The sequence below is a fragment of the Phoenix dactylifera genome, chromosome 17 (genome assembly GCF_009389715.1).
Source record: "Phoenix dactylifera cultivar Barhee BC4 chromosome 17, palm_55x_up_171113_PBpolish2nd_filt_p, whole genome shotgun sequence".
In the NCBI taxonomy this organism is placed as follows: Eukaryota; Viridiplantae; Streptophyta; class Magnoliopsida; order Arecales; family Arecaceae; genus Phoenix; species Phoenix dactylifera.
The window spans coordinates 10,721,609-10,749,343 of record NC_052408.1 but is presented as its reverse complement, the minus strand read 5'-3'; the positions used below and the strand labels follow the sequence as shown (position 1 = coordinate 10,749,343).

The 27,735-nt window shown below is 36.3% G+C and overlaps 3 protein-coding genes across 4 annotated transcripts; 1 reads left to right on the top strand and 2 right to left on the bottom strand.

Annotated features, from left to right (window-relative positions):
- The first annotated feature begins 814 nt into the window (after positions 1-814).
- On the top strand, positions 815-17,736 carry LOC103711894 (F-box protein At2g02240-like). Of its 2 annotated transcripts, none has more exons than XM_039114999.1 (5): positions 815-1,197; positions 1,778-1,896; positions 3,300-3,776; positions 7,593-7,722; positions 16,762-17,736. In XM_039114999.1, exons 1-4 carry the CDS (start codon positions 928-930, stop codon positions 7,639-7,641), a joined length of 915 nt encoding a protein of 304 aa, XP_038970927.1. In that variant the 5' UTR covers positions 815-927; the 3' UTR covers positions 7,642-7,722; positions 16,762-17,736. The 2 variants fall into 2 exon arrangements, with proteins under 2 accessions (XP_038970927.1, XP_038970928.1); XM_039115000.1 differs by having other exon boundaries at positions 818-1,197; positions 3,300-3,796.
- A 636-nt stretch (positions 17,737-18,372) lies between these two features.
- On the bottom strand, positions 18,373-22,084 carry LOC103711827. Its single transcript, XM_008798111.4, has 4 exons — positions 21,735-22,084; positions 21,411-21,491; positions 21,226-21,283; positions 18,373-18,644 (listed from the first exon to the last, which is right to left on the bottom strand). Exons 1-4 carry the CDS (start codon positions 21,953-21,955, stop codon positions 18,597-18,599), a joined length of 408 nt encoding a protein of 135 aa, XP_008796333.1. The 5' UTR covers positions 21,956-22,084; the 3' UTR covers positions 18,373-18,596.
- A 1,313-nt stretch (positions 22,085-23,397) lies between these two features.
- LOC103711826 (phosphopantetheine adenylyltransferase 1-like) lies at positions 23,398-27,230 on the bottom strand. Its single transcript, XM_008798110.3, has 6 exons — positions 27,023-27,230; positions 26,863-26,934; positions 26,715-26,774; positions 24,471-24,565; positions 24,166-24,235; positions 23,398-23,987 (listed from the first exon to the last, which is right to left on the bottom strand). The coding sequence occupies exons 1-6, from the start codon at positions 27,146-27,148 to the stop codon at positions 23,823-23,825; spliced, it is 588 nt and encodes a 195-aa protein (XP_008796332.1). The 5' UTR covers positions 27,149-27,230; the 3' UTR covers positions 23,398-23,822.
- Between the last annotated feature and the right edge of the window lie 505 nt (positions 27,231-27,735).

The window sequence follows — 27,735 nt, the reverse complement described above, 5'->3', positions numbered from 1 at the left end:
GAAGCTTTGAAGCTGTATGTCCTTGTTTTTTGGGAGCCCCCACCTCGTGGCCATCTAAGGGTGAACTTTGATGGTAGTTTGTCCGATCGCGGAGGTTGCACTGGAGTTGAATTTGTGATCAGAGATCACGATTTCAGGCTGATTGCAGTAGGGGGCGGCATATTATATTTTATTATAGTATAATTATACTATATCATATATTTATATATTAATATTTTATTAATATTTATATTAAATGTATTTATTTATAATATTTTATATCAAAATATTGTATTATACTATAAATATATTATTATTATTATTAATCTCATAATATATTAATATGTTATATTATATAATATCAAATTGTAGTATATTATTATGCCATAGCATACAATATTATATTAACTATATTTGAATAATATAATATTATATTATATTATAGCAATATTATACTATATTATATATTTATGTATTACTATATATTATATTTTATTATACTCTATTGTATAATACTATATAATATATTTTTTAGTTATTTTGTCGTACCAAAAATATTTTTTCAGTTTGCTTGCCAAATATAAAGTTATATGACACTTTAAAAATATTGTTACCAAGCAACAAATAATTCTTTAGAATTATAAAAATTATTTCAAAAAATCTCGACTTTTAAAAGCTTTATTTCTAAAAATGCTCTGTTAGTTCTCGGAGAGAAATCTTGGTAGGTAGGCAGGTTCTTATACGTAACCCAATCAACTTGAAGTGCCACCACAGATGCGTCGTTTTCATGCATCCGAATTCCCGACGGACCAATTGCACCCCATTTTTCTCAATCCACCCTGTCACTTATGCCGGGTATGGCGGAATCTCTTGGGCCGCATATAGCAAAGCGAAAACCAGAAGAGAGCGTATGTGTATCGAGAGCGATCGATCGATCGATCGATCGAGATGGAGACGGGCAGCGGTGATATCTGCACTCTGCCGGAGGGTTGCATCTCCCACGTGATCTCTCTGACGTCGCCGGCCGATTCTTGCCGGTCGACGGCGGTCTGCACCACCTTCCTCTCCGCCGCCGTATCCGACACCGTGTGGGAGCGCTTCCTGCCGCCCGATTACCAGTCGATCCTGTCGCGGGCCGTCCATCCGGTGGAGTACTCGTCCAAGAAGGAGCTCTTCTTCCGCCTCTGCGAACCCATCCTCATCGACGACGGCAAAATGGTACTTTACCACTATTACTTCTACTCTTCCCTCCTCCTTCCTGTCTCCCCATTTTCGAATTTTAATCGTAATTTATACCCAAATCTAGGTTTTTTTTTTTTTTTTTTCCTCTTAAAGATCAATTCTTTAAAATTAATGAAATCTGTGATCGATATATTCCGGACGTAATTAGTGTCTCGCGGATTTGGTTTCGCCTACATGTCCTTGGATATACGCCATCGATTTGATGGGCTTCAGCGGTTGTGAACCGTTATTTTTTTTTTTTTGGGAACAAATTATTTGGATTCTGTCCCGCCGACGATGTCGTCGGGCCAATCACACGTTACCCGTGAAACCCAAAATTTTGATGGTGAGACGTACATGCCGTTTGCTTGTTTAGATAGGTAAAGCCGGCGTAGGTTGGCAACCTACTGCCGACTTTATTCAGGTATCATCCCGTCGTATTCACTCGGAGCCATTAGGGAGTTGTCACCCGTGATCTGTTTCTCGCGTTTATTTCCACTCTTTTTTCCCCCGGCAAGATATCTTCTTTGCAGCAGCTTTGCCAATGCCAAACGCTAAACTTGATTTTGATTTGCAGAGTTTCTCACTGGATAAATCGAGCGGTGCAAAGTGCTGCATGCTGTCTGCCAGACAGCTGTTTATTGTATGGGGGGATACTCCCCATTATTGGACGTGGCATCCTCTACCCGATTCCAGGTTTGTGCCTTCTTTCCTTCATCTTTTGATTGGTTGATTAGTTGCTTGATTCCCCTTTTTTGTTATATATCTTTTGTTCATAAATAAAATCGAGCGAGAATTGAAGATCGGCTGGAATTATATTTTTGTAATGCAATATATAATGAGCGACAAAGAACAAATTGCAAACCACCTTTCTCTTTTGTTATAGAATTACAAGCGGTGTCTCCATGTCAAGGCCTTGTGATTGCTAGGACAGTCCTCTTTTTGATTGGAGTCCTAGATCTGACTGAGCTAGATATGGACTAATTATGTTCATCATGGCAAATAAATCAATATACTGGAGTCATGCAGGTAATTATACACCAAATCCATTTCAATAGATATGCAAGAACTGATGTATGTGGGGAGATCATTTTACTTTGTGCGGCTGAGGATGGGGATGAACCTCGAGCCGAATTGTATGAGCTCACTAGAGCAGCTAGAGGATATCCAAGTAAATTGGGCACCCTGGAGGTGTTCCTTTTCAAGTTCCTTCGGCCTGCACACCTGCAAGGCTGGTAGCTTTTTTTTTCCTCCATTTGAAGGAATAATCAGGCCGGCTGACGGCCACGCTTTGCCGCACAACCAGTGTCTTAGCAAGGCTTGCTGCCTTAAAAATCGTAACTGTTTGGTTCTCATGCAAGCAATTTGGCTTGGTTAGTAATTGATAATTGCCCTTGTCCTATTTAGGCCTTTACCACCGGCCCTTTTAAACCTCTTGCTCTCCAATTCAACTTGAGCTCGCATCTCACTCCAATTACAGAGATGCAATTGAAATCCGCTAGAATCTGTACAGTTTGTACATGTGGTCCTGCTGGAAACAAATTCAGCATTGGAACCTTTTCAGATGTTAAAACAACTTACCGTTGCTATCCTTTTCATATTTTATCTTTCTTATAACACGATGTGCAACATAGTAAGCTAATGGTCCTGTTTATATTTTGTTCTATGAGCCATATAATCAATTTTGATTATTTTCATGGAATAAGGTGGTCTCTCTTCATAAATTAATACATAAGTACTGCAACAGTCAGTTTCTGAGCGTCACAAATTAAGCAATTCGTTAATTGGTTGATATTAGAGAGTGGAGCAAATAGAGTACTGATTTTGGAACAGATTTGCAACTGAGTTTTATTCAAAAACTCTGCCTCCTTTGTTTAGCCTCAAAAGATTTGGATACTTAATTTCAGCGTTGTTTTTTGTGCCTGAACCATCAACGTTGTTCTTTTATGACGACATGTAGATTTTCTCGCTCTAGCTTAGTGGTGCTAAGAATAAATGAACTTTTCTTTTTACTGTTGAAATTGTTCGGATTATCTTTTACTGCTATGGATGTTATCATGTTGCATTCCTGACTACAAGGTAACCTTCTCCTCCAAAAGGTTTTCAGAGGTTGCGGAGCTCATAAATGTTTGCTGGTTGGATGTTGGAGGCACGATTCAAAGCAGAGTGCTTACTCCTAAAACAATCTATGCCGCCTATCTCATCTTCAAAGTAGATCAGAATTCACGAGGTCTTGGGTTTCCGAATCAGGAAACAACAGTGAAACTGGGATCCCAGGTGTCCAAACATACTGTGAATTTACAACCCATTGCTGCTAAGAGACTGATGAGGACCAGATTGCGTATGCTGAATCTGATTTGGAATGCCACGGAGGAGGGGCATGCTGATGCAGAGGAAAACCAGATTGCAGCTAGAACCCCTCAGGCAAGGGCTGATGGTTGGATGGAGATGGAGATGGGGGAATTCTACAATGATGACAGTGAGGATGGGGAAGTGGAACTGAGTTTGATGGAGGTGAAAAGAGGGAACTGGAAGTCTGGACTCACCATCCAAGGCATTGAGATAAGGCCTAAGAAGTAGGCAGGAGCTCTTTTATGTATGGGCATTTGGATTGTCTTGACAACTAGAAGTAGATTAGTCATTATAAATAATCATGAAACGTGGTATGCTTTACTGCTTTGGACATTCTCAGACAACTAAGTGAAACTTTTAGTTCCTCTATGTCTCATTAACTTTTTGCTCATTGCGTACATGATTTCTGTTTTCTTTCTTAAATTTCTCCCTATGTGAAGACAAATTACACGTTGGTTGGAAATGGGATTTCAGCAGGTTGGAGAACTTGAGAGATTCTAACTGAACCTATGTTAAACTGCTAGAATTCATGCTGTTTATCATTGATGTATGCATCTAGATATTCAAGTAATTGGGATATCAGCAGCCTCTCTCAGCCACTGTCTAATTGTGATATCCAAAATTGGTTCTTTATTTTGGATAAGAAGTATGGTTCTGATACAAGAGAAAGGCTTATGATGATCTCTTGTTAATAGATATAAGTGAATATTCCATTATCCGTTCTATTAATGATAAATGAGTGTAAGTGACAGATAATAGAATATTCTATTATTATGAATATAAAGTATTAATTATACTTATATAGTTAATAGCTATAATTAATACTTGAGAATATTATCCAGCTAAAATAGATAAATATTATAATTTTCTAAACTAATATTACTATATCAATTTAGATATTTGATAGTAGTTTTTCCTTGGTCTATCATTAAAGTTCATTGCTAGTGAGTGACCTCTCATTTTAGATGATATTTTAGAATTAAATTATTATCTTAGGATATTATTTATAATGTAAAATAAATTTCCATTTTTTTTCGAACAAGTGTATGTGAAATGTGTGCACGCACCTAACCTACTTTTGGCTTGAAATTTAACTCAAAAATCGTTCAATTAGCATTTGCTGGAGCCAGGCTTGCTTGCAGCCTGATTAAGCTTTAAATGATTTAACTATCACTGTTCTTCTTTATAGATACAAGAGAAGGTATTTTTCCCTCTTTCCTCTCTCATGTCTCCTGCTCTTTTCCTCTCTTGTCTGGTTAGCAACAGCCCAAATTAAATTAGAAATTGTTAAGATGGTTTTGAGATATGTCCCGAACCTGCATGCATCTAGCATATGCTAGGAGCCAAGAAGTATTCTCAAAGGTGTGGGTCCTACTTGTTGAGAAATAGTCCTGCAGATCAAGGACTCTAGTGGTGCTTTTATGCTTACGGCCCATCCACCTACTAGCTTATATTTTTGTGTTGAATTTTAATATGGTATCAGAGTCCATGATTTGTCCTCCAACTCTATATATCAGAGGTGGTGTTGAGGAATCATCAACCTGCTAGCTTAAGTTTTTGGATTGGATTTCAACACCGAAGGACTCACCTTATGCTTGTAACAACATTTAAAGTGGCAGGCCGAATGTACCTCCATGCAAATAGTTTGATGCTTTGTATAAAATTAGCAATCGAAACATTCTTAAATGGTTGAATAATTGTTTAGGAATCTATAATTTATTTCTTTTACATGATTTTGTTTATCAGGCGTGGTGACTCCTAAATAATTGACCATCTATTTATGAACTTGAAACATGATATTTTCCCAACATATTCATATGAAGTCAATTTAGATTATATAACGCTAGGAAATTAGGGATTTATAAGTTATTTAATATTCATCTAAAAAAAGGGCGGCCCATGGATTTATAAGTTATTTAAAGTTCATCTAGTCTCTTAAAAACAGTTTTTCCTCAATATACATCCCAATATAATTGTTTCTAATTAAAAACATCTAAAAAATGTAACATTTACTTAGGGAGGTGATTTTTTCCGGTGTGGGAAAAAATTTAACACATACACATACAAGTAATTTAGGTTTGATCAACAATCTGAAAGAATTTGTATACAAATTTTTATATTCCCTGAAGGGTAAAAGAAATTCCATGCGAAGGTTGGGAAAAAAGTCTCAATGATAAATTTGAGCTCGGTTAAGAACTTACATTTAAGTTTTCAAGGAAACGTTGCCGACTCATGAAGCTGGTGATTTTGGGACTTATTAGAAGTTTAAGATGCTCCAGGGACTTTCTTGTAAAAATGTTCCGTGAAAGGCGAATTCGGCGGAACGACCGACTTTACCTCTTAAGGACAAACGCCGAAATAACTGCCGTTGCGATCTTGTTTCGGCAATTGTTGTCCACAAAAATCTTGGTGTCGCGACGTTTTGATCCAAGGGAACGAGGACGCGACCGTTGGTAGTTTTCTCGGGAAAATTCCGTTCTTTCTAGGGTTTCGTTTCTTTGGATGCACCAATAGTTCTTGCTCGTTCTTCTCTCGGGGGCTCTTCCATGATCGATCAGTATGTCTATTTCTCTTTTCCCTTCTCGTTGTTAGCATTTTCTTCGAAATGCTATAGAATTTCGATATCTTGTTTGTGGGTGCTGATGCTGGTTCTTGCTTAGGGTATCTGAATTGTCTTTTGAAATTTCTGATTCAATGAATGCTTCTTAGGTCTGATCTGAGCTGGATTTGGTATGTTTCTTTGCAGCAAGATGGAAACTTTGATCTCAAGCTAGAAAAAGTTAGAATTTCCTTTCTTCCTTTTTTCTCCATATAAAGAACCCTACTTCTTGGTGCTTATTCTTTGGCACGTCTATTTGATCAATTTTCTTCTCTTGTTCCATTATATGCTCACGGATGAGAGAACCATGGACTCTGATATTTTTCAATGAATATGGATACGGATATTAAATGGATATCTAAAGCAATATGCATATTTATTCTAAACGGATATGAATACAAATTGGATATTAAACATATCCATATTTTTTACCCGAGTACGGATATAAATTGGATCCTAATCAAATTTTGAGCAAAATTCGACGATGAAAACAAGTAATAAAGATATGATCATAAAGAAAAGATTCAATTAAAAAATATAATTTGAACAAGCATTCATCAATAATAAAAACTAACAATTTCATAAAGGATATACGCTCAAGGTTGCTTGTCACCAAAGCAAATGAGATCTATGGCGCTTTCAAGGCATCTCACGGCCGTCGCCGGTTGCAATCGCTGGGTGGAAACTAGAAAGTAAATGGGACCTTCGAAGGATTTTATTCAAATCAGGTATTCTGTATTCGGGTCACTGTATTAAGTGATGGTCATCCCATATCCGGATTTCTTTTAGTTTAGGTTTGGTTAATCACTTAATTGGTTTTCTTGTTATATGGATATCTGGATCGAATCCAAAAAAAGTGAGTGTATCCGCATTTGTATCTATATCAGGAAGATTTTTGAACTAACTATCTAGATCTGATCGGACCAAAAAAACAATATTCGAATCGGATACGGAAAACGAATACGGTTGGATATAATCTGACCCGCTTTCATCCCTAATAGGATTGGTAGGGATTAATTTGCCAACGTCAAATAAGACAAGGACAAATCTGAGTTTTTTTTTAATAAAAAAATAGAGGTCTACAAGGATCGAATTGTCAATTTTTTCCATTAATAAGTTCTTTTTATTTGTGTCAAAAAAGGTTGAATATTATTGTACTCCTGGGTTGTCTTTGATTTATTGGACCTGTATCATGTCCAACCAACTGAACTTTTTGTTTCCTCCTTTATAACAATGGAAGTGTTTTCATGTGCCAAGGCTGACCTGTATTTGAGTTCTCCTTATTTTTACATTTATTGATGTCTCTATTCTTCTGGTTGCATTTTTTTTCCTAGTTTTTATCAGTCAACTTAAGTGCATAGATTTGGTGGGATTTTTTTCCTTTTTTTTGTTAAATAAATTTTCTTCCTTTAACTAGCATGCATAATGACTTACATTACAGGAGGATGGAGTTTGTGATACCATGTACACAGAGTAAGATTGGAGCTTGAAGATAGTATGTTTGCCAGCTCTACTTGAAAGCTAAAGATGAAATGGGTGAGCAGCAAATCCATACATATCACTTGCCAATGGTATGCTGTACCGTTAATTTTTTTTTTAAACATTTTAATTGTACCTAAAATTTTATATTTGAACTGGTGCATAAAATTTGTGATTCATACTGCCTAGTGTCATAACACAGAAAGTGGAGAAGTATGTCCTTCTCTTATGCATTATAAGGAGCTCAAGATAATGAAAGTTTTGTATTTTTCCTAGAACCAAAATGTTTATTCAGGATGTAGCTTAATATTTTGGAACCTTGAAATGGTTTTATAGAACTTTCTTGAGGATGAGGAAGTACCCCATGATTTCTTAGTTTTTATATACACATGTTGTTGTTTCACATGTCAAAGACCAAAATATGACTCTAGGTGCCTTCTTATATTAGCCAAAGTTATATGCTTACATAAAAAATAGTCAATGCATTATTCATTTGAAGAAATTCTATATTGTTCTGTTGTACATATACATTCTAAGTAATGTCGTTCACCAAACCAGGCTATTTTAAAGAAAGAAATCTGTAGGTTTATGCCAACAGCTGCTCGAAGAATGACATTGTTATACATGTTTTACATTGTTAAATCAAGTTCATTTATAATGAAGATAATAACCTTTGGCAAATCGATAATCCTACTAATAGCAGGTCACTATATGTAAAGGCTGCAATTGAATTTTATGCATCTAAATTTTTGGACAATACTAATCCTTTATCAGCTAGAAATGACTGTAAACATCATATTATATCCTCCTATCCCTTGCTGATATGATATTGATGTCAACGGTGAACAATGGACTAGTTGTTATATAATCTCTACCCACTCCCCAGCCGATTAATGGGAGTGTTTTGATTGGAGGAGCTAGTTTACTAGATGAGTGATTTGCATGATAAGTACTAACATGTGCTATTAACTTGGCATGGTCCGTCAGATCAATTTAGTGATATGCATCTTAACAATGGCATGAAAACAAAGCTAGGTTTTTTATAGTAAACATGCTTATTACAGCCATACAGGTCTTTATTTATTTCAAATTGTTTTCCTCCCAAATATACTGCATAAGAAACTAAGTCATGGAGCTATTTCCAGCCCTCTTCATTATTCAGCGCTTCTTCTGGGCACGGAGCTTGTTAGCCTCAGCACATTTCTCCAGCTCCTTTCTTAAGAGAATCCGACAATCATTGCATAATATCTGAAATAAAAGAACAAAGGGCCTTTAAAATAGGACTTTATCTAATAAGACATATAAATAACAAAAAAAACGTTCCTTAAAAATTATTACATATTTTACTAAACCTATACGGCAAAACTATAGAAAAAATTATCCATGGCAACTCAGAGATTTGACAGTAGCTGCATTCTTTCTCAAGAGGACAGGTAGTCATTATTGTTATACTTAGATCATAAAATCATTATTTTTATGTTTTTTGTTAAAAGAATTATGTCTGGTGATCAATTAAGATCATTCCTTTTCTAACCCTCCCTTTTCCTGTTTTTTCACCAAAAGAAGTAATAAGCAATATGTCATATTTTTGAGTATGTATGCTGATTCTTAAGGATTCCCAGCTACCGAATCCGCATGTTATCTCACATGCTGATGGGAGTTGACTGAAGAGAGGAGGCTAGGGAAGGAAATAGGAGAGATTGGGGAGGTGGCTGATGGCTTCTCATGCCTTCTCTTCTTATGCACTTTACCTCTGATTTTGAAGATATTATATGATTTGAATAGTTGGGAATCCATACAGCCCCTTAGAAAGACCTACAGATTGATGGAATGACCAATAAATAGTTTCACATGCAGCCAAGAAAAAAAATACATTACCCTGGGGGCCTGGTGAGTGGCTGGTGGTCCATTCATTCCGGGCTCTTGATGTGGTTCAGTTTGTGATGGCTGCAGTGGTGTCTCAACTTTATAGCCCAACCTCAGTGTACAATCAATGTCAGAAGACTCTCCTGGATATCTTGTTGCCCCATGTAGGACCTGTCATGTAATACCAAACATAGCAACATATTCATACTTATCATGTACTTGTACTAATTAAGCCAAAAATTAAAAGGATGCACATGATGGTCTGTCCATAAAATCCATTCTGTAGCATTTAAGTCATTGTCGTTTCTGTTTCTCCTTGCATTGCTTCCAGTGATTACTATTGTACCAATAATTCTACCATTTAGGCATGTATTAAATTCATGACTATCTCAAAAAAAAAACAGAATGTGAGAATATGCATTTAATTGATGACTTTAAAATATCCATATACAACACAGTTTTAAAAATATTAATTACCTGTGGTTGGCGAAGTGTTGCTTCCCTTGCTGATTGCAATTTCAAGGTGGGAGTAGATCCCAACTTCAATGCACAATCTACAGTTTCATCATGATACTCAGTAGGGAATTTGTCATCCCCATAAAGGAGACCTTTTCCTTTCAGGTCCATTTCAATGCCCTGGTCTTGTATATGACACAAGCAATGGTATTTATAGTATCATGTGATTATTGCAGTTCAAAATGTTAATTAGTCAATTGTAGGGTTATACCAAGAATGAAGAGAAAAAATTATAAGGACCATTTTCTTTAACAATATGAAAAAAAGTATTTGCCAAATCTAAATTAGGAAAGGTAAAAGTCTAGTATGTGTTACTTATGCATGACAAGGAACATTTTCAGTTAATATGGTAAATTACAGGATAGTAAAGAAGAATTAGACATTATAATTATGACAATGATTTGTAATTAATTTTGAGACTCGTAAAGTTGAATATGCAAAAGGATTGCTAATTGATTACATGATCATCAACAAATCTAAAGCTTTATGGAATCATATAAACTAGAATGGATATTATAGCCCAATATAAGTTGTAATTATCACTTTGATATCTACCAAGGGTTTAAATACCAATATCGAGCCCCATATTTGTTTTGTCTCAGAATGTTATGGTACACAACTCTTAAAACGGTCCTGCATACCGATACCATATCGGGCACAATTTTTAAATTTTTATTTTTTAAATTTTTTAATGAAATTGTAATAAATATTGATATTTTTGAATATCCTTAGATAAAATTTTTGTCATCGAGGAAGCCAGAACATGGTGAAGCCAGAACATGGTGAAGGCAGATCAGATCTGCCCTCCTTTCTCCTCTCCTTTTCTCGTTTCCCTGCTCTGTCTTTCTCTCTCGCCCTCCCTCCTTTATTTCTGTTGCACATGCCCTCGGTGACTAACCAATGACATAAGAGAGCATGACCCTCATCCCCACTGCTCTCTCTCTTTTCTTGAAAACTAGGTGACCCGGTGGGGTTGCACCTTGGTACTAGCCAAATTGGCGTTGGTACCGGCCAGTCCCTACCAATTTTGATCAAGACAAATGGGACATCCTGTCCATAAAGGCTTGTGTCCTGCCAATACCCACCCATGCCATCGGTACCTAAAACCTTGATATCTGCAATACATTCGCCCGATGTAAATCACAATATTTCTTTTTTTTTTTGCTACACATAAATCACAATATTTCTTAACTAATCCATGTGGAAGTTAATCTAGAACAATATTATAGAATTTTTAAAATACCAAGTTTACAGTCCCAATCCTAGTATCGGTATTGATTAGGTTGTAGGTCATTATGGCACCAAGATGCCCTTGTACCATCGCCTAGAATATGTTGCTGTCCTGATAAATACTAGAGCCTAGTTTTTTATTTGTTTTCATACTTTTATTATTTTTTGAGTTTCTTAGGTTTAGTCAAGTTTTTTTTATGTTTATTTAGGGCTTGGATGAGGTTGGATCTAAGCTCTCCCAACTAGACCATTGTTCTCATTCTCTTCTTCCTCCATTTCCCTCCTCTCTGCTTTTTGAATGCAACAAAAAAGGGCATTTGGGGGCCTTTTGACCATGTCTCATCATGACAATATGTTCCGATCCTTGTCTTTAGGTACCAAGCAATACCAGTTGAGACCTATTGGTTTAAAGGGGAAGGGGATCCTAGATCTTATCCATGACTTGGTTAATCATCGGTGCAATCTGAGATGCTATCATAGATGGGAAGTGATCAACTCCTCAATCCATGATATTTTTATTATTAGTTTTCATTCAAAAGAAATAAGGTAATAGAAAGGCAGTAGTTATTAGATAGGCATAAATAGTTTCGAAGAATTTAACATGATCAAGAATGATGATATGGAAATCTAAAACTAATGTGATTTAATGATCGTAATATAACAAAAAGAATGGTGATACTCAATTAAGGAAAAGAAATATAGCCAGATGTGGAGATAGATATCAAATAATATAACAAAAAGAATGGCGATACCCATAAGGAAAAGAAATATAGGTGGATTTGGAGATGGATATTGTACCTGGCCCTAGCAATGAGAGGTGCAAGGTTTATAGATATCAAATAATATAACAAAAAGAATGGTGATACCCATAAGGAAAAGAAATATAGGTGGATATGGAGATGGATATTGTACCTGGCCTTGGCAATGAGAGGTGCAAGGTCTATAGCAAGAGACCTATGAGCAAACTTGATGGGAATGAGAGTGACCTTCTCTTTGCCCTTTAAATGGACAGCTTGGGAAGAGAAGGGGATAGGGGTGTATTTAATGTTTTTTAACTCCTTTGTCGGAAAGCGTTTCCTTCGGATAGAAGGAAGACATGTATTAGCTATCAAAAATAAGTGAAGTGGCTTTATTTGAAAATTGTGGAAGAAAAAGAGTAAGGAAGTAACCGTACGTGGCTAATAACATATGACACGTGCAGGTTGGGTCATACTGACACATCATTTAGGTGGGCCTAGGAGTATCAATTGCGCTATATAAGCATCTACGAGAAAGCAATATAAGCAAATTATGTATAGGTACTGAAAAAGAGGATTTGTTTATGGTTTAGTTGTTGTTTTCGTTGTTTTATCGGCATCATCCAAGCATTTGCTTGTTAATATGTGGTTGATTATGGAGTATACTACTTAAATCGAAAAGCTTTTTTAAATGGATTGTTTTAATTCCAACCAATTGTCAAATATAATATATAACTCAACTAAGCCCTAATTCCAAACTAGTCAGGGTTGGCTGCATGAATCCTTTTCCTCCATTTCGTTTTGTTTAGGGTCACACTGTCTGAATGATGTAACATTATCAAGCCCTTCCTTACTACTTCATCCCATATAATTTCTGGTCAACTTGTGCCCCTCTTTCATTCTTTATGTAGTAAATTACTCCTTCATATTGGTGCATCTCTTGGCTTGCATTGTATATGTCTAAAATATTTAAGCTGTCATTCTCTCAATTTGTCTGCAATTGATACGTTGCTATCTCTACCTTTCTTCTTATTTTATCTTTTCTTGTATTACTACACCTTCATCTCGATATTCTTATCTTAGCAATACTCTTCTTATGCACATGTTGTTTTAAACTGCCCAACATTTTATATCATAAAGCATAGCTGGTCATATAGTTGTCTTATAAAATTTTTTCCAACAACTTGGTAGGTATCCTACGATCATAAAATATTCCAATTATATTTCTCCATTTTATCCAAGTTGCTCTAATCCTATGGATAACATCTTCTTTAATCTTTCCTTATTTGTGAATAATTGATCCTAAATACGTAAAATGATCACTATTAGAAATTTCATGATCCTCAATTTTCACTTCACCTTCATCTATATATATCTAATTTTACTAAAACTACATTTCATGTATTCTGTCTTGGTCCTATCTAACCTAAATCATTAGATTCTAATGCACTCCTCCATAATTCCAAATTGTAGTTCATTTTAATCCTAGTTTTATCAACTAAGACTATATCATCCACAAATTACATACACAAAAAAAATATCTTTCTGAATGTGCCTAGTAAGCTTGCTATAACTTGGAAAAAGATAAAGATCTAGAGCACATATGTGGTGAAATCTATTGTAATTAGAAATTCGCTAGTATAATCATCAGTGTTTCTTACACTAGTAACCACTCCATTTTATATATCCCTAATCATATTCATATATCTAATGAAAAGTTCTTTCTTTTCTAAAACTTCTACAGGGACTCTGACTTCTCTAAATTAATAAAAACCATATAAAGTTCTTGTCTCTTTCCTCTATATTTCTTTATTAACCTCAGGAGAACCATAGTTGACCTTTCTGGCATAAAACCAAATTAGTTCTCTGATATTTTTTTGTCACACCTCAATTTGTTTTCAATCATCCTTTTTCTAGGCTCATGAGTTTGATACCATGATAACTAGAACAATTTTGAATATCATCTTTATTCGTATAAATTGGTACTATAGTGCTCTTCCTCCATTCATCAGGCATCTTCTTTATTTTTAAAATCTTAATAAACAAATTAGTCAACCAAGCTATTCCTATGTCATCTGAACACTTCCAAACCTCAATAGGGGTTCTATTAGGTCTAACCACTTTTTCCTATTTTCATCTTTTTCATAGCCTTCTTTATCTCAAATACCCTACTTCTACATGTATACTAACATTTCTATCCTCAATGGAACTACTAAGGCACTCTAGTTCGTTTACATGACTTTCATTTGAATAACTTATGAAAATAACTCCTTCATCTTTCTTTGATCTCATCCTTCTTAACCAAAACTTTTGATTTTTGATCTTTGAAGCATTTAACCCAATTTAAGTCTCTAATTTCCCTTTCTCTTAGTCTTGCAACATTACAAATATTCTTCTCCGTATCCTTAGTTTCTAACTTTCAATATATAACTCTTTGTATGTTTTGAACCTAGCCTTTTGTGCCGTCTTTTTACTTTCCTTCTTAGCTACCTTATAACTTTCATACACTTCCCGATTCCTACATTTAAGTAGTCTTCTATAGTATTCTCTTTTGGCCATAACCATCATTTGAATTTTCTCATTCTACCACCAAATTTCCTTATTAGATTGTCGTTTTTCCTTTGATTTTTCTAGTACCTCTCTAGCCACTTTCTTAATATTGTTGGCTATCTCTTCCCGCATGGTATTAATTTTCGCATCTAGATCCAGTTTTTATTCTTTGAACATTATATCCTTAATTTGTACCTTTTAATCATGGTTGAGATCCTGGTTGATGCAACTTTAGGCAATAATGGGCATGTCATGTAATCTTGAAGGCAAGGTGGTGATAAAAGGAGCCATCTCATTCATTGCATTTTAGGCTCGTGTAACTACATGTAGTCCGTCCTCCAAAATTAGCTGAGACATTCAGCCATGATGAAGAGGGTTGATGAACTAATGATAAGGTTTCATAAAAGCAACTCTGTTCTTAAATAAGGCACAAAATATAATCCGCAGAGTCAAACTGAGACACTAGATGCATAATAACACCATTGCCTTAATTTGAAAGTATTAACAAACTAATATTTTGTGATTTAATTCAAATAAATATTACATATTGCATGCTTTTTGTTTTTTCCTTCTCTCTCATCATTTACCTTATCTATCTTGATGAATCTCATGTCACTGACAGGATTTCTATAACCAAAAGAATTAATCCTTATCCAAACTCTTTGGGATTCTCTCCATGAATTCTTATTCATCAATTGTTCCTATGAAAGAGTCTTTATCTAGAGCTTTCTAAATCATTCTCATAACTTTTATCCATTGACTGTGCATCCTCCTTCCTCTTCCTAAATTCTTTTACAAATATTCGAGTAAAACTCTTCATTGGATCCTTCTTGAATATTGTAAAAGCCTATACCATTTCAATCAATTTGTCGCTACTTTATCCTTAATTAGTATAATTTTTGCAATTCCTCCTATACAATCAATTTTTGCTTTATGATTCTTAGTCTTACCAAACATTCATCTCAGCGTTCTCATTGCACTTACATTTATATTGTTTCTTGGACCCTGTCTATCTCTTAGCATGCTGAGCAAAACAATGTTGCAGGTCATATTGTCATTTTACAGTATTTTCCTTAAAATGCCAAGGTGTACGTCATTCCAGCAACACCTGAAAGGAACCTCTTAAACCATCTCGCTCTGATCTTTGGACACCTCTCTCTCTCTCTCTCTCTCTCTCTCTCTCTCTCTCTCTTTCTCTCTCTCTCTCTCTCCCCATTTTTGAGTAAATAGATCCTAGATGATGAAGCTGAACTCTCTACAGTACTCCTTGTCCACCAATCTTGGTTGGGACCTCATTTTCATCTCTATTTTTATTAAATTGCATTCTATGTACACTATGTTTTCACTGTGCTGATTTTAAACTTTATTCTTTAAGTCTTTTCTTCATAAATCTGATCTAGCATTGACCTAATCTTTTTCTCATTAATCAAAACTATGTTGTTTGTAAATAGCATGATCCATGGTGCATGCTTCTGATACTATAAATTGATTCTTCCATGATTAATGTAATAAAAGAGATGGACTTAGTACTACCCTTGGTGTTAAAATATATAAACTGGATTTTTTTCATCATCCTTCTTGTGAACTCAGTGCATTTGCAGTAATTATGGTTTTGCAAGAAGATTGATGCAACATGTCATTCTAGCATCAAAGCACAAAGGCTCCCCCCTACTTGGGAGTGAGGTAAAAGCAAGAAGCAAGAGCTTCTCATGTTTTTAATGAGCAACTTAATTGAAACAGTAAGGATAAATATAAGTTCCAAATAGTTTTTCACAATGATATAGACAATAATGATGTAGGGGGAGGGTTAGTCTCTTCCTCCAATGCATTAACAACCTCCTCCAAGAGATTCTCTTCTTCCCTCTCAACTGCCTTCAACCTGCTTAAGAACCCACCAGATATTCGTTAAAGAGGTAAGATCTTTATGCTACTTTAGTATCCATGGAAGAGTTAACTGTAAAAAAACTTGGGATTCCATGACTTTACTGTCTTTATATGGATGGGGGAAATGTAAACAAGTAGACAGTGCAAGAAAATGTATTAGCATGGTCTAAAGCTTATTTTAATGGTTAAAATTGTTTCATTTGATTTTGTTGATTAAGATAACTTGCTGTTTTTCTTGATTGTAAGTACTATAGGCATAGCAGAAACTAAATATATTTATTCTTTAATTGCTGAAATTTGTTATTTTTATGATGTATTTTGTTGATTTTTTCTTTTTCTCCATCCTAGACATGAATCTGTGTGTGAACGTGTTTCATCTCTTCTTTGTGCGTGAAATGACCTCCTTGGGAGTCCTGGCTATTGATTTCGTCATTGACTCTTCAGGCATAGACCCCATTGGTGAAGAACCTAGAATTTTGTGGCTTGAGGGCAAGGTAGTGCAGTTCATACCTAGCCCTGCTGGTTTGATTTCTTCTTTTGGTGACGCTGTTTGGGGTGTTCTGTGCTTTGTTTTGTGCTTCCCCCTGTATAGTTTTACTAGTTATTTGTTCACCCGGCTTTACCATTACTGGTTATCACTACAGATATGCTTGGGAATCATTTCTATTTCCTAAAAAATCTCCTCTCTGGGCTCCTCAGAAGCTGCTAGTTGGATGTAACTGGGTTGTCAATTTTGGTAGCCAATCAAGCTGAAGTGGTTTGAATCAATGTGGTTGTGGAGCAAAAAAGTTGAATTTCATTTTTTTTTCTTTATTTTTGGTGTAGCTAATGAGCAAAGGCGGTACAATGGCAACCATCAACCGGACAAAATGGACTGATCACAAGTTCTGGAATAAGAGCAGGAAATTGGCCAGATGGGACCAGTATGAGGAATTATATGTATAATAAATGTCAAAAGGTTGTAAGGCCATCCTGTTCATGCCGACAAGCTTGGCATCTCTCTCTCCCCCTGCATGCAGAAAGCCCTGAGAAATTCTTATTGCACCTGAACTGCTTCCATGCTTTTCCAGATGTCTGATAAAATCACAGAGAAATGAGAGAGATACGGGGCTTACATCCCGAATGGTACTTTCCATGCAGTCTCAGAAGCTAATGCTGAATACCGCAGATTGCAAATATTTTGCATACTTCAAATATTTAATGTTCAAAATGATATCTTATTTCAATTGATGATGAATTATTTTTAAGGTTTTGAGCTCCTTTTATACTAAATGTAGAAAGATAAATAATGATATTTTAAAGGTCAGAGATATTCTGTTTTTATTTTTGCATGCGTGAACTGGAGTTCCACCAATTAAAGTTGGACACCTAGTTCTGTTTTAGTAGTTGAAAATTGAGGATTTTATTGTTGTATTTGCTTATTAGTTACTATAGTCTTCAAGAGGATTGCAAAATCATAGTTTTTCCTTTGTTTTTTTGTTTTTTTTTTGGGGGGGGGCAATTGTGGTTCACGTTTTCTTCAAATGGAAAGTAAGTGGCTTGAAAGGAACCTCTCTACATAAGAGGTTGAAGCGGATGATTCTTATTGCATCTGAGTCATATTATCTTACTGTATCTGAGTCATAGTATATGAAGCAATGCTAGGGTATATTAGAAAGATCGCTCAAAAGAGTCTCTAGGGTGTCTTTCACCGATCCCTTTGCTTCATTTCGTAGCATATTTTACGACATTTCAAGGGGAGCAATGAGAATAGAGCGTGCCAGCTGATGAGCTCAGTGATATTTTGATTTACTTAAACATTTTTCTTGTTATATTTTCTTTCCATCCACAGCGTTTCAATACAGCAGTGTTCCGACTTCCGAGCAGTTTCCCAATTTGCACAGGGATCATCCGCTAGACCTACAAATAATGGAGGCATCATATCTACATGATTCAATTTCCAAAATCCACAACTCTGTGCAAGCCAATACAAGTGCAAGCCACCATTAAGATTATAGAGCTGCTTAAATTTTGTCAACCAAGAAAATGACAATGTTTCAAACAGATAAGAGCTCCTCAATGAAATTGAATCCAAACGAATGCTCCTCTCAAAACTGAGACTACAGTGAGATTCTATAATAACTGAAAATGTTGCAACATTATTCAACAGAAAACAAGAACTACAAAAAGATATTACATCATGATCAGCTCTTTCCTTCTTCCTCTTGCATCTTTTTCTCCCACCTCCGCTTCTGCATAAGACTCATGACACAAGATTGTAATAGATATTCACTCCAAAAAAAACAAAGTTGACTCAATCATATTTAAGATTTCACAAAAAGATGCTGCAGGTTAAAAAGAACAAGTTTTAAAACTATGATATCATGTGAGCAACCAAATATAAGCAGCACATTGTTTAAGGAATTTTTAAGATTGTTCTTTTTTGAGCAAAAAGTGGCAAAGACAAAACTGCACATTTCATTAGAGTGATGAATGGGTACAGAAAAAGAAAGGGAAAGAGGTAGCAGAACCCAATCAGCCCAGCAAGCTCAAGGCCACAACAAAACCCAGCCCTACAGGTACACTAATAGAAACCATAAGGGTAATGCAACAAGCTGAAGAAGAGAAACGGGAGAGCTCATATCCCACAGTTACACTGCTACAAGCTAGAGTGAATTTGTATAAAAAAAAAACAGACAAGATGGGCATTCTAAAACATGAGAATCTTGAAGTAAATGAAGTACAAATTTGCAAAAATCATGCTCACAGATAATTTGTCCAAAGAAATTTCTAAATTGATAAGGAGTTTCAATGGAGATTGAATGGGCATGTATGACAGACAATGGGACTTCACAAAGCCACGGGTTGGAGTTCTTGGAAGTAGGAAAGGCAAAGAAGCCCTGCTGATAGTGAGACCACTACTGTAAGGCACTTAATGTATGTGGTTTTATCTTAATAAAGTCTCCACCTTAATCTTAACCAATCGTTACTACTCCATCTTCCATCAAAAAACAATTTGATTCCATCTATCCTTTTATCATATCAGAGATAGTATGATAATGATAAATCTAGTGCACTCAGTGAAATACAAACAAAATTTACATGAAACCATACAGTACGATGAAATCTCGAAATAATGAATACTCACAAATAGCTACAAGTGCAGAACCTAAAGTCAATAAAATTCTTATATCGCAAATTCACAGTTCTGTATATCTATATTTATATACATGTACATGTACATAGATGTATATATATAATGTATAATGTATACGTATATATTATATGTATATGTATACGTCTCTATATGCAATGTACACATATATGTGTGTATATATATTTATATTTATATATGTATATGTGTGTGTATTGATACATACATACATACACATACATACATACATACATATAGATACATACATACATATACATATACATATGTATATACATATGTATCTACATATGCATATGTATATATACATATATGTAGATATACATTTGTAGATATACATCTAGATATACATATGTATGGACGTACGTACGTACGTATATACATATATATACACACACATACGTACATACGTGTATATATATATATATATATATATATATATATATATATATATATATATATATATATATATATATATATATATATATATATATATATATATATATATATATTGTGAAATCAACTTTGAGTTACATGCAAGTCTGTAATGTCTTACAGTATCCAATTATCCATATTATGCCTTTTTTTGGATGACTCAAAATCTGCCATCCAGCCACAAGAAAATTTTGTGACCATGTTATTTAAAAAAAAGAAAAGATCAAGGCAATCTGAACACAACAAGATTAAGAGGTCATGTCCCTAGCTTGAGTAAAGGATTCAGATTGTGCAGCTCTCTCACTGATTCCTAGAAGCAACTTAAGAAATATTTATTCGTGCTAACATGTTATATGCATCAAATACTGAAGATACTAGCAAAACTCCTCATTTGCAAACATAAGCTTGAGAAAATGATCCACTGCAATGCATCGATCATAATAAAGCTTTTTTACTGGAGCTTAAGGTATACGATTCTTCCACCAGCATGTATATTTATGAAATGAACATGTTTTTTTTTATGTTTCTGCAATTCATAATTTTCTCAACTACTTTTCCCTAAGAGCAGCAACAACAATTATCTTTTCTTATTATTAAATTAATTCAAAGAGATAAAATGCATAGTTACATACAGATATACCAGAGTAATGTGATAATATTAGTATATTTTGAGCTTCATACCAGTAGTAATTTCTTTTTCTCCATGTTATTTTATCCTTTGAACAAAAAAATTGATTATAATCTAACTTTGTCACAGATATCCTTAGAAATCTCCTTCCTTTTGGCGTGTGAACCCACAACCAAACTGATAAATTCATAAAAATAAAAAAAAAGTTGACATCATTCCAAGCAAAGGGTGTGATCAGAGCAAGTGACAGGTAGTTTTTGGGTCACTGAACCAACACCGCAGCATTCTCCTTTTCCAATTTTACTTAGGTCTTTGCTATTTCTGAAAACCTTTTCTCGAGAAGATTGCAGGAATGACATTTTGGACGAGGCTGCAACCCCACTCTTAAACGTTCCATCACACCCTAATAAAGGTTTTGCAATTGCACGGTAGTGGTATTGCAAATGGAACGATCTTTCTCTAATACATCCCTGGTTTACTCTCAAATTAAGTTAGAGACAAGAAGATTATGACAATAGGGAACAGCATGATGAGAGAGAGAGAGATAGATAAAAAGTTGATTGGGAAATGAAGGTGGAGAGAATGTTCGAGTACTGACCTTATAATCCAACAGCATTTCCGGCATCTTCTTCATCAACTCAGCAGTAGTTGCCCGCCTGAAAAATACAAGGCATTGAGATAAATCAACATTTAAACCTAAAACCCTGGAAGAAAAGTGAAATGGAAAAGTAAAAAAAAAAACCCTAAAAAAGAAGAGGAAGGTATAAGGAGATGGAATCGCACTTCTCTGCAGCCACGCGGTCGCATTTGTGTCCTTTCCTCTTGTTCCTCATCTCCTTCTTCGGCGGATCGTAGGGCCAATTCCTGAAGCCCCAATTCGTTAAAAAAAAAAAAAAAAAACGAACCAAAAACCATAAAATTGAATCTTCTTTAAGGATCCTTCTTTGGGAATCGCAAGAAAGCTCGAATCGTAAAAAACTAACCCAGAAAAATCAGACCTCTAATCTAAAAAATTAACCACAAAAAAATCGAGAAATGTTTTATTTTTTTAATCAACTAGGGGGAAAGAGAAGGACAAGAGGAAAGAAGGGAGGTCGGAGGGATTACTCTCCAGCAAGGAGGACCTCCTTGCGGAGGCGCGCACGTTTTCGGGCGCTGAGGGCGAGGGGCTTCCAGGCGCCGAGCTCCCAATAGCCCCAGACCCCCTTGGTGAGCTCGCTCTTGTACTTGGCCAGCTTCTCCCTCCATGGGTACTGGTACCCCTCAGCCGCCCCCTTGGCCGCCGCGTTCGCCGCCGCCGCCGCCGCCGCCGCGGCCTTGCTCGCCATAACTAACCCTGCTCGAGTTCTATTTCGATCAAGCTCGGTCTTCGACCAAAAAGACAGCTAGGGTTTCTCAGTCCATTCCAGCTCTCGACCGGTTTATTAGGAATCCTGCTAAATGCTAATGCTGTCCACTTTGAGAGCCGCAATCGCTGCATCAAAGGATCAGCACGAATCTCCATGCTACTCAGCATGTATCAAAGAGACACGGGTTGCATGTTTGGCGCGGAGGCAGATTCTTTTTTTTCCCGGCAAATCTACCGTTAGATCGTGCAATCACCACTTCGATACCTATATGACGTGATGGATAAAAAAAAATTTCGGAGTACTTTAAGAGCTAATGCAAGATTTTATTGAAGGTTGACATCACAGAACAAGATCAAGTCCCATTGGGCAACAACATTTCATCTGCAAGCCTTATAACGATTCAAATCTATAAGAGGGCCATCTGGCCAATGATAATCTGATTAGTTAATATAGAATATTGTTGTAGTAATTGACTACGTTTGGTGATGTATAAGAATGGTGGATTGTCGATAGATTTGTTATATTTAGGGAGGCTGACAGATGCATTGTAGGATTCCTTCTATCAAGTTTTCATTCTATCGTTGTTTCCAGCATTAGCTATTAGAATCAGATTAGTTTGATTTACTTTCGTCATCGCGTACATACAAACATACAGCTTTCTAATTTAAAAGAGAGATGGTGTATAGAGGATGATAATACAAGTTAAAACATCAGGACCTCTGATTTTTAAGCATAAGCTTGAATCATATCATCATAGTTCGGAACTGATCATGCTATTCTTAGATCAAGTTCTTAGTCATATTAAGCACCATGCTTCCAGAGATGGGTAGCGAAGCACATCCTAGCAGTACTGAAGACACCACAAATACCTCTCTCTCTCTCTCTCTCTCTCTCCAAAAAAACAAGACAACATAAATACTTATTATAAAGCCTCATATGTTAACAGTCAGCTATTTTACACTAAGATCGAGTTGTGAAGTAATATAAGCAACGCAAGGTTGAAATGAGACTTACCAAGTCAATAGAGGATAACATTGGCAGATAAAATCATGGATCCCGGATTTGCTGGAATTGCGGACATGCTGCACAATGCAAGCCTGAATCAAGATTTCAAAATCCATGAAACAGAGCTATTCCACTTTTTCCATGAAACAGAACACCATCCCATCCAGCCATGATACTTCGGACAAGGGATATCCCAAAACATGCCGATCATAACGCTCGCTCAATGGTGGGATGGGTACCCATCCGGTGTCCCGTGGGGTACCCATCATTACTTGACCTGCTTACGCGGTGACCTACAATCAACCGAGGCATCTTTTTGAACAACTTAGCATCCAATGTTTCATCTAGCTGATAAACATACTTCGCAAGATATAAAACATCCTTAATTAGCTCCAATCAGATGAGAAACAAAAATGATCTAATTCAAGAAAAGAAATCAGCAAATAGATTTTAGTGAAGATACGCTCATTGGATCAGTGACTTCCTCTGCTTCATCCAGATACACCTTCTGCATTTGACCCCAAAAGCTTAGCCACAACCAATTACTTTTTCCTCTCATACTTTACACCTCAACCCGAGATACACCGACAGGTCTCTGGCAGGTAGGAGTGTCAATTGCATCATTCAAAGAAGACAAAATCAAAGAAAAGACTCAAGTGACACACAGATAAAAGTCTCTGTAGAATCAGCCCTGGCCTGTATCAGGAAAGGACAAATCTGGCTCATAAGTTGATAAGATACTATTCAGAAACAAAAAATTAAATTGGCGCTGCTTCCACCCCTGGGTTTTGTTAGCCACTTTAGATTGTTGCTGGTAATTTGTACCATAAAAGTGGAACCATCATGTGACTGAAGCTGGTTTCCAATCTTTTCCTTCCTGACCACATTCATGCCTTGCTGCTGACGCTTCCTGTTGCTTTAATCTCTTAGCTTCAAGCCTCCTCAGTGCAGATGAACTTAGCTTCTCCCCACCTGCTCCTCCAGATATGAGATCAACAACTTCAATCTATAAAAGATCCAGCTGTGGATTAGTTGGTCGGCAATCAAGCTATTCAGCTTCGTAATAAACAGAAATAGAACAAAAGCAAGAGAAGCATCACTAATATCAGGTTCGTGGGGGCTCAGAGATGAACTTCATCAAAGGGGAACATTAGAAAAATAAGGGAAAGCCACGAATTACACACCTTTAATTGTGGCAGACCTTTCTCAGCTCTCTTCCTGTTCACAGAGAGCCCACCACCCAAAGTCTCCTTGCTAGACATCAATATCATGACGAAGATATAGCAAACAAAAAATTCAAGCTCAGTTTACTATTAAGTTCCTAACAAAAAAGAACATATATGATATAATCACACTGATTCTATGACTCGATAGACCTTATGCATTCTCAGTTAGTATTGATAAATGATGACGATTTTTTTAATACAACAACGAATTGCTAGTAAATGAGATCGCTGTCATCAGAGTGAAACGTGCATTCAAGTTATACCTGACGATAATAGCATCCAACTTGTCATCCACAATAGATGGGCCATACGGATCCATAATAGGTTCCACTTGCACTATTAATCCTGGTTTAATAGACTGCATTTATTTGAAGGGGAAAAAAGGAGATAAGACACCAATAAGAAACATAGTTATTATAGGCATAAATCCAGATTTGTCATGCTTTGTGTTGTTGGCATTGACAAATCGACTCATTTAAGTAACAAAGGAATGCATCATATCCAGAAGAATACATCAATATCATGATTTGTTCCTATGTTCAAATTCATAACCATCCAACAAAGCCCAAAGCAAATAGCACATTAATCAAAGGGAAGAAAACCTACTATCCATCCGGAGATATAGAATATGCGATCTAGGAAACAAATTGTCCTATACGACTCCCAGGAAATGTATTTGGGAAACAGATTATTTTGGTTTCCCCTAAATGAGCAAACTAAAAGTAATGTACCTTTTCCCCTAAAAAAGGTATGAGAAAACTACTCAAATATTAAGAAAAATATAGAAAAACTAATGTAAAATCATTACAGAATAGTTTCTCAACGATTTCTAAAGTCTTTCTCACAAAATTCCACCATGCTTCAGATAGCCATTCCCTATTTCCTACTTTTTGAAACGCTTCCTAACTGATGATTCCCACTTCACAGGACATATTGCTTCCAGGAGTTACTTTCTTTAGTGGAAACTGCAGCAGGAATAACCCATTCCATAAATGCAAAACAAGATGTGCAGCATGACAAGCACTAATCTTGGATAACAGGTCCTACATTTACAAAAACTTCTAACATTTATATGGCAAGTAACTAATGGCACTTGATTATTACATATTGACTTTGAGACGATATTGTACTTGTCTCTGTGTTTCCAAGAACAGATTATAAGTTGGTCGCCTAATTGACAATCAATATCCATGATTGTATTACTTGCCAAAGATGCCTTGTTATGCTGATATATGGCGGTAAAACAGAAATTGGAGAATCTTTTGAGGGAAGTGAGTATGTACAATTTGATGCCAGGAAAGGCTATATAAATTGCAGTTAGATGGAATGGATATGGTTATTTAAATTCATATTATACTTGATAAAAGATGGCATATTTGTTAAAGCGTTGAACAGGTAAGAAAAAGGCCAAAGAACCATCCTGAAGAAAGTAGTTGAACTGTTAGACAGCATTAAATCATCTTATCTTATGGTCTTTAGCCAATCCATAGTGAGAACCCGCAGTATCATGACAGTCAGCCCGCAGATTGCATGGGAACTCAGGAAACAGATGAATAAAGTGCAACCTCATGTGAACAAAGTTGGATGGCACGACAAAGAACCAAAACAAGATGCAATCAACAAATTAACCGAGCTGAAGAACATAGGCATCAATACAATAGAGATCTTCTTCAAAACCTTCACAAAGATTGAGCATACTGGCAGATACATAACAATAACGAGCAGAACACTCAAAGTCCATGGCATATATAAAACTAATCAACTAGGCCCATGGAAAAGTTTATTGGTTGACTGCTCAGGTCCCTCCAAGCAACAAAATGAACAAACTTTATTTAAGAGTGAGTACATAAATGAGCTCAGGCCCTGAACTCTAGTATAAGAATAAAATGATGGAAAGATGATTTAGGTAGTTTAACATGGTGCAGCAATGGCCAAAAATTGCCTGCCAAACAGGACAGACCAAATTTGTGCTGATGGATTTGGAGTATGAAGTGGGAGATGCAAGAAAACCATGACGCAAGCCGCCAAAGAATAACTCAAGGACGCTCTTGATGGAAAAGAGCTCCCAGTTCAACATAGCCCCCATAATAGCAACCATTTTTCTCAGGAGCTGATAAATATTATGTTAAAATTTATTAAAACAACACTTATTTGAACTATTTTGGTTCGAGGATCTTTGAAGTATTATCATAGCTTCAACTATTTTGCTGCCTCATATAGAAAATTTAACTGCTGCAGTGACCAAGGATCCTTTCGATGTTTCTCTGGGCAAGCATTCACCATGCCATAAATTGAAGAAGAGCATCTTTGGTTCACAAGATTACCATCTAAAAGCAGCGAAAAACCTTGTGTTCCTTGATATCTATTGGTTCTAACAAGTTCCATGTAGTTATTTTCAGGAGATTTAGTGAGAGAAAAAAAAACTCTATTTTCAAAAAAAAATTACTATCTATTTCCAGAAGATGGACCGATAACGCTACAAGTTGTAAAAGGCCTGACGAATTCACCTTGATGTAATCCTCGACAGCCTTCATCCTCGTGTCAACGGGCTCGATCAGATGAGCCAGCTGCACCAAGAACATAAATTCCACTTCAGCAGGACTCCACGAGGAAGAAAAGGAAGAGAAAAGGACGACGAATCGGCGAGGGAGTGACCTCTTTTTTGGCCAACATTGGTCCTGCACAGACCCCGACCACGATTCGATCTCTCGCCAAATCCGCCGAAGCCTGGAGAGAAAATAGTCGAAATCGAACAGGAAAATTCTCGCCACCAAGAATAATCTTGAAATTGTAGGAAAATTAAAAAGGGGGAGACCTTGAGAAGGCGGCGGTGGCCATCGTGGAGGCGGTCGAAGGTCCCACCGAGCACGACCGACTCATAGGATCCAGGAGGAACAGATCCGGCATCCGCCGGCCCGGCGACCGATTCATCGACGGGCATCCTATTAAACGAAAGGATGACGCGAGTTTTGAGGAGAAGAAGTAATTAGCTCTCTTGCCAATAAGGGGGAGGGAGGGGCGACGCGAGAGGGACTTTGGGCTCGATGGTACCTCAAGCTCCAAATGGGTTGGGTCGTCAACCCGTTTAGATCTGATCTAACTCATCTTAGATAATCTGTCGGGTCGGCTCGGGTTCTAAATTCAACTGTTTTTATTTTCTAAGTCAGATCGAGATTTACTAAATTAAGATCCGATCCAATCTGACTCATTTGAATTTTGAACAATTTGGAATTTCTAACTTTATAACTAGATCCGATCCGAACTGAACTCGGTAAACCATTTAGGCCCGAAAAAGCCTTAATCCGTATTGTTCTCTAAGTTATGCCTTGCAACTGATGTTCATGTTCTGTATGTGGGCAGCATTTTGTATATTGAGTTTATAACTCTAATTCAAATATAGCATGATTCATGTAGTTCTATTGTTTGGTTTTGAAGATTTATTAGAGAATAATGAGCATTTGTAGCAACAAAGTAGCAACTGAGCCTCTAAAAAGGCTTGAGTATGAAGACATGGGCTGTCTCTTAGAT

What these genes read in the sequence shown, in the direction of transcription:
- LOC103711894 (XM_039114999.1), top strand. Translation starts at nt 928, where the DNA reads ATGGAGACGGGCAGCGGTGATATCTGCACTCTGCCGGAGGGTTGCATC. An exon ending in CATCCTCTACCCGATTCCAG is followed by an intron (nt 1,897 to 3,299) that starts GTTTGTGCCTTC and finishes CTCCTCCAAAAG; the next exon opens with GTTTTCAGAGGTTGCGGAGC. An exon ending in ATTGAGATAAGGCCTAAGAA is followed by an intron (nt 3,777 to 7,592) that starts GTAGGCAGGAGC and finishes CTTACATTACAG; the next exon opens with GAGGATGGAGTTTGTGATAC.
- LOC103711827 (XM_008798111.4), bottom strand. Translation starts at nt 21,955, where the DNA reads ATGGCGAGCAAGGCCGCGGCGGCGGCGGCGGCGGCGGCGAACGCGGCG. An exon ending in GAGGTCCTCCTTGCTGGAGA is followed by an intron (nt 21,492 to 21,734) that starts GTAATCCCTCCG and finishes TTGGGGCTTCAG; the next exon opens with GAATTGGCCCTACGATCCGC. An exon ending in AAATGCTGTTGGATTATAAG is followed by an intron (nt 18,645 to 21,225) that starts GTCAGTACTCGA and finishes AGTCTTATGCAG; the next exon opens with AAGCGGAGGTGGGAGAAAAA.
- LOC103711826 (XM_008798110.3), bottom strand. Translation starts at nt 27,148, where the DNA reads ATGCCCGTCGATGAATCGGTCGCCGGGCCGGCGGATGCCGGATCTGTT. An exon ending in TTGGATGCTATTATCGTCAG is followed by an intron (nt 24,236 to 24,470) that starts GTATAACTTGAA and finishes ATTGATGTCTAG; the next exon opens with CAAGGAGACTTTGGGTGGTG. An exon ending in AAGGTCTGCCACAATTAAAG is followed by an intron (nt 23,988 to 24,165) that starts GTGTGTAATTCG and finishes GATCTTTTATAG; the next exon opens with ATTGAAGTTGTTGATCTCAT.